General features: G+C 53.4%; 1 protein-coding gene across 6 annotated transcripts in view; it reads right to left on the bottom strand.

The window, feature by feature from the left end:
- The window catches only part of DLG3 (discs large MAGUK scaffold protein 3), a 180,083-nt gene that overhangs the window by 90,801 nt on the left and 76,820 nt on the right, over positions 1 to 12,462 (bottom strand). For 5 of the 6 annotated variants that reach the window (XM_077825799.1, XM_077825800.1, XM_077825801.1 and 2 more), the window contains one exon: positions 7,938 to 7,991. The exons of the other annotated variant lie outside the window; for it this stretch is intronic. In XM_077825799.1, the coding sequence (XP_077681925.1) occupies positions 7,938 to 7,991 (54 nt within the window). The remainder of the gene's footprint in view (positions 1 to 7,937; positions 7,992 to 12,462) is intronic. 6 annotated transcript variants of the gene reach the window in all.

The raw sequence follows: 12,462 nt of genomic DNA, 5'->3' as shown, positions 1-12,462 counted from the left end.
TGTTGTCTACATGATGCTGATTGAGGGCCAGATTCGTCCTGGGGTCAGCAATATTGTTAGCCCTGTACCGTGATCAGTGGAACTGGAGTCAGAGGGCCATGTTCCCTGGAGGGCTGTTATGGAGGGGCCATCAGGAAAGCATGTGTGAGAGGAGCTAGGCTGGAAGCAAGGCAGCCACACGCACAGAGCAGTACACAGGGTTTAATAAAAAGTCTCCCTTATTCAGCTTAACTTGCATCCAGCTTCACTTTTCGCTAATGCAACCCCCGGGGGCAGAGGGCAGTGGGGATGCCATTCCTCTGGTCAGCGGTTGCTGGTTCCGCCCCCCGAGCAGTGATTACAACACACAAGCACTGCGGTGCAAGAATGCCCCTGCCACTCCCTTCTCACCCTCACCTGCCCCAAATGCGCGCTACAGGGGGAAACCTGCATTCCACAGAGGGGCCTTACCGGGCATGTCTACAATGCAGCTGAGAGTGTGTCTGGCCACTGGCAGTGGCTCAGGCTCGCCACCCAAGCTTAGACCCAGAGGTCAGGCGGGCTTGGACTTGGGTGCCACAATGTCCACACTAGTGTTTTTAGCATGCTAGCTCGCATAAAGCTAGTGCAAATCTGTCTACCCAAGCTGGGGGGCTCTCTCCGAGCTGCAGCGTAAACATACCTATAGGCCCCATAGCATGGCGATTCCATAAGAACCGCCAGACTGGGTCAGACCAAAGGTCCATCCAGCCCAGTATCCTGTCCGCTGACAGTGGCCAATGCCAGGTGCCCCAGAGGGAGTGAACAGAACAGGTAATCATCAAGGGATCCATCCCGTCACCCATTCCCAGCTTCTGGCAAACAGAGGCTATGCATGTCATCCTTGCCCGTCCTCACTAATAGCCATCCCCTCATTAACGTCGCTCCCTAAATCAATCCCTCCCTCTAAGCAGCTGTTGCTCTCTTCTGTGGCCTTGTCTTCACGTAGGGTGCTGACATGGCGGTGACACTGGCAGACTTCAGGGACCACGGGAGCGGTGTGGTTAATCCCCCGTCGCCCCGAGAGGCAGAAGCTCTGGAGGGAAGCAGCTCTCCCCGCAGCACAGTGCTGTCCACACGGGGGGTGTAACTACGTCGCGCCCGGGGGCGGATTTTTCACACCAATGGGAGACGTCGTTATACAGATAAAAGTCTGGTCTGAGCTCATTTCAGTCTGTCAGTATCTTTCAGACACCACTCTCCAGGTGCAATCACACAACAGGCATGCAGGGAGGGACTACTCCATCTCCTGTCCCATGATGTAATGTATCTGCATATTCAAACCAAACATTTGCTGGCATGCTGAATTGCGATCTTATGTCTGATATGCTGTTTATTTTCACTCCTCAGTTTCTTTCCGCAGTACAGTTTCCCAGGAGACAGGCCTCCTGGGTTATTGGTTCTGCCACTGACTTGCTGTACAAGTGCAGGCATAGCTCACTGTGCTTCAGCTTCCCCATATGTAAGATGGGGATTCGCCGTCCCTGACAAGTCGTAAACCAAGGTCAGACGTTTTTCTAAAAGCTTTGCTCTAGGAATTCGTTTGGGGCAGCTCCATGGCTTGTGCTATAGAGGAGGTCAGATTGGGTGATCGCAGTGTCCCTTCTGGCCTTGGAATCTATGAAAATGCAGATAGCGATATTTACTTATGAAACAAGCATGTTGTAAGGCTTAGTCAACTGTTCCCCGTGGTCCACCCTGAGCAGCAGTCAAGGTGGAGGGGAAAAGGTAGTGGTACTTTCCCAAGGTCCTCCCACAAATGAAGCCCTGCCTCTCTGAGGAGCTCACGCGAGAGTGTGTAATTTTTCAGAATACGCTCCTCCCTCTCTTGCATGTTTTGATCAGCAGTGACATAGCTAACGATGGTGACATTTAAATTATAATCACAGTGAGATAAACGGGACAGCACAGTCCTTCCAGAGCCATTGCAGGCTGTCTGCACACTCTGGCAGGAGTGCACACTTGGTCAGTTACACGTGACTCACAACTGCAAGGTTTTCTCCGCAGCTACCAGAGTTGGAGGTTCAGTTTTGTAAAACAGATGTTCAGATTTAGGAGCAGATGCAGCCTCTTAAAAAAAGACAAGTACGAGCTCCCCAAGTGACAATGAGCCAGCCCATTTCAACCTCAGATCCTGATCAGCAGCACTTTGCTGCTCTTCCTGGCCTTGGTCTCTTCTGAGCAAGGGAGCGAAACTGTAAATTCTTATCCCAAATTGTGTAGTCATTTTTTGATGTGGGCAATTATCTAGATTGAAAAGATCAGCCTCATTTCAGAGTAGTCAGGTAACGATGCTTTCTACTGGGGGCTTGGCTACCTCTAAAACGCTGCAGGGACGCAGCCGAGCGGCTGCAGAGCACCAGAGAAGATACCACCTATGCGGACAGCAGGGGTTCTCCTGTCGGCGTAGGTCATCCACCTCCTCGAGAGGGGGTAGTTGGATTGATGGGAGAATTCTCCTGTCAATCTCGCGCTTTCCACACCGGGAGTTAGGTCGGTTTTAACGGCATGGCCACGGGGGTGGATTTTTCACACCCTGGAGTGACACAGTTATTTTCGTAGCAGAGCAGGCCCGAGTCTGGAAGTCTGAATCCAGTGAAGCGTGTGGCCAGGCTGAATTTTTCTGTTTTGAGGCCAAAACTAGGATATTTAGAATGGCCACTAACCAGACACCTGCATGTCTCTGTAACTGGAGATGTGGTGAATGCCAGCACAGGAAAGCACTCACTGAGGAAATTAACATGCTATAAATACCGGTCCTTTTAGTATCACATAGGCAACTTTGCAGCATTTTTACACAAAGCACAGGGAGTGGCTTTCTGGCAATGATGCCATGTACAGAGTCTAACCCGTGATCAGAAACAGCTTGCCTCTAACCCTGTTTCCAAACAGAATGTGAGCTGCTGTCTCCCTTCATTCCTTGTAACATACTGGGGGTTCTTAAACCAATCTCTAGGGCAGCCATGAACAGCCATGCCATGCCCTCGAGATCTGCCCTTCCTTATAATGCTGCTGAGAAGGGATACGATTTTCCAGGTGCAGGGTTTTTGCTTGTTTGGTTTGGTTTTTAAAATAATATTCTATTGTTTTATATATTCCTGTGATCTTGAAAACATGCATTTGACCTGGGAGGGGAGAATCAAGAACCAGCACACTGCATACACATGCCTGGATGCTGAAGGATGCCTTATCCCCCATCCGTCTATTGTGGAAGAGGTAGGTTTGTGGCCTGGACCATCCAGAATTTGCCATCTTAAACAGAGGGGTACAAAGATTGAAGGATTCAGAAAAAGGCCTTTAGGCACCCCAAGTGACCCTTCTCTGAACTGAGACCAGGAGTGGGGAATCCCTGGGACAAGATTATTTACAGTAACCCCAGAGTTGAGGTGGGGGCATATTGGGGGCTAGCAAGGGGACCCTTATGGTGTTAGCCTGCAGATGGCAGGGGGTCCCATAGACAACAGGTTGTCTGGTCTCTTCGCCTGTTCTTTGACACTAGACTTCCCGCTGTGTTACCAAACCCGAGTGACTCATTTTCAGTCATGTCCATTTTTATGCTGCATGTTTTGCACACCAGGGTTGGCACTGTACACAGCGCAGATAAATAATACATGCTAGCCCTCTTTCACTGCTCCAGCAAGGGCCCGCCGTGCTCATTCAGCGTAGAGTGTCACAGGGCATTCATTACGGGCCAGTGTGTTTGCTCTTCCCTAGCTGGGACAACAGGAGAGTGTTTGAATCGCAGTCCTACTCCTCTTGTTATAAGTTTGAGACAAGTCACAGAGGCTGAGCTGCTGGGTGTACTCCTGGGGTACGGCTCCACAGCAAAGAAAAACCCGCAGCAAGCCTGCACCAGCTGATGCGGGCTCGCAGGGCTCGGGCTGTTTCAGTGCTGTGTAGACTTCTGGGCTTGGGCTCAAGCCTGAGCTCCGGGAGCCTCCCATCTCGCAGGGTCGCCTGAGCCTGGACGTCTACACAGCAATGAAACAGCCCCGCAGGCCAAGGTGGCTGGCATGGACCAGCCCCGGGTTTTCCTTTGCTGTGTAGACAGACCCTTGGCTGACTATTACGAGTTTGTGATTGTGACATGAAGGTGAGCATGGAATGGCTGTAGGAGTGTGGTAACTAGGGCTAGACACCATGATGGCTGTAGTGATCTGCAGCAAGGTTTGCCAGTAGACTTTCAGTAGGCAAAACGTGAGGGTATTACCCACTGGTACTAATGTGTCTGGCTATCCAGGCTCACAACACAAGTTCAAAGAGGCCGTGACAAAGTCAGCAGTGCCCACGTGGCATACAGTGGTCTGGTATGTCCGCTCCTGGGTGACCATCTTCAGAGTTAGGAGTTCCCCAACGTTTGCTAGTATAGACCAGACCTTAACAAAGAGATGGTCTTGTAGCCACCTCTGCTCCAGTCACTCTCCAGTCGCGTCCTTGCGGCTACTACACGGCAGTTGGTTACATGGAATCGTACCACTGGGAAAGTATTTCAGGTATTTGTAGCTGTCTTGTAGTGTAAACAAGGAGCAGCAGCTAGCAGCATGTGACCCACCAGCTCTCTGCAGGGCGCCAGACAAGCGCTCCATGGGCCTTAGTCTGGGGCTGGCAACCACCAGAAGAAAATCGCAACGCTTTGGAGTTGCTTTCCATGCTGATCTCTTGGAATGGCCATCAAAGGTATTGTATCATCTGAAAGCAAAGGGAGGTTTCCTCGCTCAGTCCCTGGGGGCACCTCTGACACACTCAGCACTGTCTACAAGGTAGATATGCTTTTTATAACCCACACTCTGTGTTGGGTAAAAGCCCCCGCTATGTGCAAAATCTATTATGCTAATGCACAAAAAAAAAAAATCAAAAAAAAATCAACCCCCTGGAAGGGGAGTTCTAACCCTACAGGGTGTCTTAGCACAGACAGGAGAGTCAGTTACTCACACTGCACCTACTCACACTGGCTCCAGTACACGTTGAAGGATACTTCTGTTTGGAGACAGTTCTTCTAAAGGGGACTTGGGTTACAGTGGAAGGACATTGCTGTCTGGGTGGCGTTTGCCCCAGTGGCTCTCTCTGAAAGGACTACGGCCAGGCTGGAGGGTGGGAAATGCCTGTGAGAGGACATCTGGAAGCCATGGATGGAGAATGTACAGAAAGTGGATTTGGATTCACAGGTAGGTATTTATTTGCGCACAGAACTGGCCCACGATGGGGATTATCCTCTGAGGGATTCTTTCATTTAGGTGCTCAGATTGTACAGTGATAAGCATGGGATAAACCCTTACACAGAACAGAATTTAACTTACTCGGGAATTGTAGCTGGAGCGCTGGGTGTTGTTGGATTAAATTCTGTGGTGGATGCACAGAGATCCCTGCCCCAAAATGCTGCCAGTCAAAGGCGAGAAGACAAAATGCACTAGGTCTCTAAACCCAGGGCCTCTCCTAGATTTACAGACAGTAGAATCCACAGAATAACTCCTCAGCCACAGCCACTTGTGGCCCTTGGTTTTGGTGTCCGTAGCCCTGAGTGCAGCTGGTTCTCTGGACATAGTTATGGGTGCCTGAATCAGACCCCCAGGATCAGTCTCAGGAGATGACTGGGATAATTGGCCAGCTGTCTCCATAGTGTGCTCTAGTAATCTAATCAAACCCACCAGAACAGGGCAGTAGGAACAGACCTCAAATCATAGACAGGAAAAACAGGGCTCCCAGCCAAGGAGCTGGGAATGGGGGAGGAGGACAGAGACAGTAAGCTACCAAGATGGAGGAAGAGGGGGTAGAAGGAAACAAGACAAAGGAGGAAGAAAAGTGAGGGGCTCTCTTGAGCCTCTAAGGCCCAGCTTGTGCTTCAGGAGAACTGGGGCTCAGCCACAGGGAGGGTGGAGCCAGCTCTGAGGGTCTCTGTGGAGTTGGGGGGGCTAAGGCCCCCTGGAGGAGCCCAGTATTGGTTGCGATGTTAGTCTCACAGGTCCCTGTGATCCCTGCGTGCAAAGTTGTATGCAGGGACATGGAGGGAGGGAGAACTGCCTGCACCCTCTGCCTTCATTGCCCATCTGCACGGGGCCAGGCACAGCTGAGCCAGGGGCTGGGGCTGGTGTGGGAGGAAGAACAAGATGATGGTGGCTGAAGTGGAAAGACAGAACACGAAGTGGCAAGAGGGAGCATCTCACCTGCCACCCTGGTGAGTTCCAGGCGACAGGCAGAGGAGACAAACCGGGTTTTTAATCCCAGACAGCCTGTTCAGGGCAAAGCCCGTTCTGCCCCCCGCCTGCCCCAGGGGTCCTGTTCCCTTCTAGGAAACAGTTTCCTCTTTCAGACTTACTGGTAAAATGGCATCAGCAAACGGGACCCAGATGGCCCCAGGCCCCAACCAGGCAAGGCAGGCTCTTTCTGCAGTGCTGGGAGGAGCCTGGCTCACCTTGAGGTAGGATATGATCAGGAAGACTAGAAAGGGGGCACAAAGCCAGCCATTCAGACAGTGAGCTCAGCAGGGAAGGGACTGGCTCGGATTCTGGATCTGCAGAGCTGCTCTCGATTGGCAGCACGTCGTCTGATTTAAACCCTGCTCTCTGCTCAGAGTGGGTTGTAGGGAACCTGTCACCTCAGCCAGCAGCGTCCCAGACTGCAGACACGCGTTGGGTGATGCCCCTACATCAGGGCTCTGCATCAATGCAGACTGGTGCCAGCTGGGGCTGAGAGCAAGGCCTAGGCACCACCTGTAGCTGACCCTGCCAGATCTTGGCAGCTAAGCAGGGTCAGACACGGGAGCTAGCCACGCAGCCAGCAAGGAGAGGAGACGAGACTCACCCAAGTCCCCGCCAGATGCCAGGCGGGAGAGATGGTGTTGGAGGTAGCCCTGGGCTGAGATTTAAGACAAAGATAAGTGGATGCATCAAGTAGCGCAGTTTCCCTCTCTCCGACTCAGCCCTGACCCACCCCCCAGCATGGTGCTGGCATGCACTGGGCTGCGTGCGGAACTGGCGTTTGTGTCAGATTTAAAATGCTTTACTACAGAGGTGCCGCCTGTGGACTACTGGCCCAGTGTGCAATACTCTGTCCTGATTTAGGGGACCAAGCAAAGCCCAGCACAAGGCATCTGCAGAGCTGCCCCCCATGTTAAAGAGGAGGGTGGCTGCCATTTGCGGCCTCCTAAGACAACTAGGTGCAGGTGGCAGACGCCTGGCACACTGTCAATGCGTCTCTCCGCAGGGTGAAGTTTGACTGCCCCAGGTCTATGCAGCCAGCATTGCAGGAGCCCCGTAGTCATCTCTCTGCCCTGTGCAGGGACCTTGCTAAGTGTTCTGGCAAAACCCTTCTGCTGAACGGCGGGGGCAGGGCTGAAGTGGGTCAGTGAGGAAGCGGTCTCATGGGTCACCAGGTTAAACCCCCTGTCCAGTAAGATTCACCTTTCTGGTTCCCCTACTACCAAGTATATTCCCTTCCCCAGAATCTGCCCCCAGGAGCTCATTCCCCACTCTTCCACCACCCCCAGGCTCTCTTCCTGGCCCTGCCTTCCTGCTGCTAACACCCTCTGCACGGGTCTCCACGGAGAGGACTTCCTTGATTTCCTCCTGCGGGCTGGTGCATTGGCCAATCACTCTGATCAGAGCTTTGCTTTCAGGTAATAGCTCCCCTAGTGATGCTGAGAAAGGCCACAATGGGGTGGATGGACAAAAGCAGCACTAAAGTGACCTTCCCTCAGCAAAGGAGCTGGGAACAGCTGGTGTGAGGCGTGCACAGAGGAGCAGCTCTACAGAGGCCAGCTCCCCCCCATGATAATAGCCATGGCAGGATGAAGTGGTATCCCCTGGGCCCAGGTGTGTGGGGGATCCCAGGGAGTGGTATCCCCAGGGCCCAGACAGGTAGTGTCAACATGTTAATTCTACAGAAAAAAAAAAAAAAAATGAAAATCCAAGCAGGAGACTTACAGAGATCCCTGGTTCTAAGGAGTCCGTGTTCACGATAATGGGAGCAGGGTTAGCCTGTTAGAGAGACAGAGACAAAACCCAGAGTATCACACAGCTGAACTATGGGTCCCAGTGCTCCCAGCCACCCTCTCCAAGATTTGCCCACACAACCACATGGTACTTAACAGAAGATCAAGACATGAAAATAAAGGCAGTGTTCTCTGGCACTCTCCCTCCACCACCTTATGTCTCTGTTTGGGCCAGGTCTGACTGGAGGGGGCCTGGCAAGATTCTCACAGGCTTTCCAGGTGCCGCATCCAGCCCAGTAGCGTTCCTGCCCTTGGGGAGCCCAGGTGCTGTGGCACGGGAAGGGAAGGAAACAGGCCCCACCCCTAACCTCTAGCCCAACTCCAGAACAGGCTGTTCCTGAATCCCCGACTAGTGGGAGCCTGGCACCTGGGGAGAGGGAGAAACGTACTTTTGGCTGATGTGGCTAGGCACCAGTGGACTAAGCTAGGGGTAGGAGCTGGGAACAGCCAAGTTCCAGTCCCCATTCTACAGCAGATGCAGCCTGTGACCTTCCCCTCATCAGAACATGGGGCGGGAGGGGGCTGTGAGAATTAACTCAGTAATGCGTGCACAGCACGCAGGAGCACACAGCCTGGCCAACATGCTCGGGGGGCGGCAACTGCAGAAACTTTGGCATCAACATTCATTTCACAAATTGCAGTCCTGCCTGTTAAGGGCGTGTGGGCCTCTAATCCGGACCCACAGGTTCCCGTGCAGCCCTCACGCCCAGGCATCACTGGACAGCTCACCCAGAACTACTGGAAGTGAGGGGCTAGCAGAACTCTGGCCCTCCCAGAGGCCCCAGCCACAAGGATCCTGACTGGCCCCACCATACCACGTTAGTCAGAAGGAGGCACAGGAAGTTGTCTGAGCAACGGAGAGACTTTCTGACCGGCCACTGCACTGCACCTGTCACTTGTTTGAGCCTTGGATTCGGATTCTGGCTCTGACCCCTGCCTTGGCCTCTGGCTCTGACCATTAGGCCTGATCACTCCTGCTCCGATCCCTGGGCCAGCCTGTCCATGTCCCAGTCCTGACACTGCCTCCCTGGGTTTTCAGCTTCCTTTGAGCAGCCGACCAGCAGCTGAACTACCAATAATCAGCTGACCACTCTGTCCCAGCACCCGGAAGATGAACACCGTCGAGGGCCCCAGGATGGGCCATGGCATTTAATGATTTGGAGACAATGGAGAGGAGTTTCCATTTCCTCAAACCACTTGAGCTGCCCATAACTCCTCCAGGGCACCAGGTTTACATCCCCCAAACCGCCCCCCGCCCCGGCACTCAACAGCTATCCTCCCAAAGCACCACGCGGCCTCTCCCCCAGACAGCCCAGGAATGTCTCTCCTCCCCTCAGCCCCAGCTGGTTCCCCCCTCCCCACAGTCTGGGCCGTTCCCGGTTAGTGTCGCTGATCTGTGACCTTGTGGCTGATACTTGGCGCCTTTCCAGGCTTTAGGGATCCTCTCTTCCCTAGAGAAAGCTTCTCCAATTGCTGCAGCTCCCCTCGCTGGGTCTCCTCTGCGTCTGGCATGGTGTTTGAGGGAGGATATTCTACACGTGTGCTGGAGAAAGGAGGTGGAGCAGTCCCGAGAGCTCCTGAGGCCAGGTGAGAGGGAGGGTGGTGATGAGAGGTAGCCACAGGTGCAGGAGTGTCTTTGTGTATCAATGACCTGGAGCATGGGCAGGATGGGAAGCACATTTCCTGACACGAAGTCAGGCTGGGACGGCAATGACGTTCAGAATGAGAATGGGGGCCGGGAAGGGACTGGTCCAGCCCCCAAGGATGGGAGGGGAATACAGACATCACCCAATGGCAGAAGGTAAGAGAGAGCCGGGAGATGAGCACTGGAGAGGTGGGGAAGAGCACGTGATAAAGCCGCAACGGCTTGGGTGGTTAGAGAGCGAGATCTGTACGGAGAGATTCAAACGTTCCATCAGGCGCTTTCCATCCCCTCGAGACATATCAGGCATGAGCTTTTCATCCCTTTTCTCTGCCGTGTGTATCAGGGAATCACCATCTTCCAGCCTTTGCTTGGGCTTGGAGTCTGGAATGAGCGCAGGTGACAGAGAGTGAAAACGGGACAAATCACACGACACAGCTACTGAGGTCTCCGCTGTAGGTCCACTCATGGGACCTGCCGCCCCGGCCCCGGTGCTGATTCTATGTTCAGCCCTGCCAGAGAGCTATCCAGCAGGAGACCCTCCCGAAGGACAGCAGCAGCGCCCGGCTGACGCCCAGCCTGTGAAAAGGAATTCTCCTCCTGCCCCTCCCACCCAGGCAGAACCTGCTACTGCTCCGGGCTCTTCCTCCCTGCAAACTGGTCTAGAGACATGCAAGAACTGAGAGCGGCAGGAGGCACCAAGCGTATCCTGGCCATTGCAGCTCTGGGAATACACAGGTACAATTGTCCCAAACACCTAACAAACAATGAGCACGGCTTCACCTGGGCCAAAACCATTATGCCCATTAATTGGCTGATGACATTGAAATCCTTCCCATAGCTGAGCTCAATTATCTAGAGACAGGACCATGCTCTATCACATGGGGGATCAAAGGTTGGCTCCTCAACTCACTGTTTCTCTCCACAGTCAGGGCTGATGTGGAGACAGCATGCTCCCCCTACCCCTGAAATGATGCATCACTTGAATGGCCATTGCCGGCCATAACTATCAACCACAGGGTTTTGTCCTTTGAAGCATCTGGCTAGATGGTCTGATTTGGTGAGGCAGTTCCTATGTTCTAGCCAGAAGCAGCGCCGATGTGTTCCCAAGAGAGCTGCATTCAGCCCTCCACCATCAGAAAGAAGCGGGGTTGATGAGTATTGCAAGGCAGTGAAGGGGAACATCTCACAAGATCACTCACCCTCCGAACACAAGACAGGTATTGTACAGAAGTATGGAGTTTAGAAAGTCCCTCCACACATTTGTGCCCCACTTAGGCCCCCTCCCTTCCTGGCACTCACCTCAAGCACAGAAGAACAAAGCCACTGTACCAGATTCCCCTCCCTCTGTCTCTTCCAACACAGCTCCTAGGTAACCTCCTCCTCCTCACTCCCCACAAACAGTGCTCTCAAGGATGCGCCTCCTTCCTCTCCACTTCCAAGCAGGTTCAGTAAGAACAGATGTTATCTTCCACCATAATTAATAAAAGTATTCAAAATAATGAATGGCCTAGAGAAGGATGATTGGGAGCCCATTTTCATATCATCTATGGAAGTGGTTTTCAACTTATTTATCACTGTGGGCCAGGTGGCAGGCCCAACCCTGGACCCCCACCATGTGGGACCAGCCAGTGACCCTGACCCTGGACTGTGGGAGGCTGGGCAACAGCCCCAGACCCCACAGGTCCAGCTGGCAACCCCGATCCCAGACCCCATAGGGCAGCTGGCAGCCCCAAACCCCAGACCATGCAGGGCTGGGTGGTACCTCCAGACTTCTGCTGGGGGGGGGAGGGAAGCTGGGCAGCAGCCCCGGACCCCTGCTGCGCCAGGCAGCCAGGAACCCGGACCCCACCACGTGGCCCGGCGGCTGTTAGCACACAGCTGGGCTACTAATTGGGCTGCATGTGGCCCATGGGCCGCAGGTTGAGAACCGCTGATCTATAGTCTCCCTTTCTCATAAGGGACAGGCAAGTGCAAAGTACTGTATTTAGAAAAGGAAAAATCAAATACACAGGTATCAAATGGGGAATAACTGGCTAGCAGCCCCCAGCTAGCCCTGATATATCTGCAGCTAATGCCAGGCCGGGAGGGCAAGAAAAGGAGAGAGCTGGGCTCAGTTCAGCGCTGACTGGCACAGGGGCTAGATCTAGCCACCTCTCTAAGTGAGGGGAAGGATCACTAACCTGCCCACCCAGGCAGCCACCAAAGAGGAAGCCCTGTCCCCCCCAGCTGTAGGAAAACTCTGGAGGAGACCTAGGAGCCTCCAGCTCTGAGTGCAACTGAGAGGGTTAAGCCCAGTGACATTGTGGAACTTGGCCTCACCACTGACTGAGCCTGGGACCATGATGAGGTGCCACTCCAGACCCATGGGAAGCAGCCTACAGGAACAGGCCATCCAACTAAGAGGACTAGAGGGGCTATGCCCCAAACCAAACAGACTGGTAGGAAGTAGTCCAGGGCAGCGAATTTAGACTCCCTGCTGAGAGGGCTAACAAACTTAGGAACCAGGGCGAGGACCCAGTGGAGAGGGAGGCCCCGGGTCTCCCTACCTCCCCACCAGCCTTAGAAACAAGCCCCACAACCAAGTAGGGAGTTGGGAGCCATGCACGCTAAGCACTAGGTTGTCCATCCCTCCAGGCTGGCTGTTACAGAGCCGTACTGCAGAAAAGTATCTGGGGGGTTTACAGCAGATCAAAGTGAAAATGAGTCAACAATGTTATTCTGTTGCAGAAAAGGCAAATGAAATTATGGGATGTATTAACAGAAGTCTCATATGTAAGAGATGGGAGGTAATTGTTCCACTCTACGCAGCACC

Source organism: Eretmochelys imbricata, chromosome 9 (genome assembly GCF_965152235.1).
Source record: "Eretmochelys imbricata isolate rEreImb1 chromosome 9, rEreImb1.hap1, whole genome shotgun sequence".
In the NCBI taxonomy this organism is placed as follows: Eukaryota; Metazoa; Chordata; order Testudines; family Cheloniidae; genus Eretmochelys; species Eretmochelys imbricata.
This window is presented reverse-complemented; position numbering and strand designations above follow the sequence as displayed.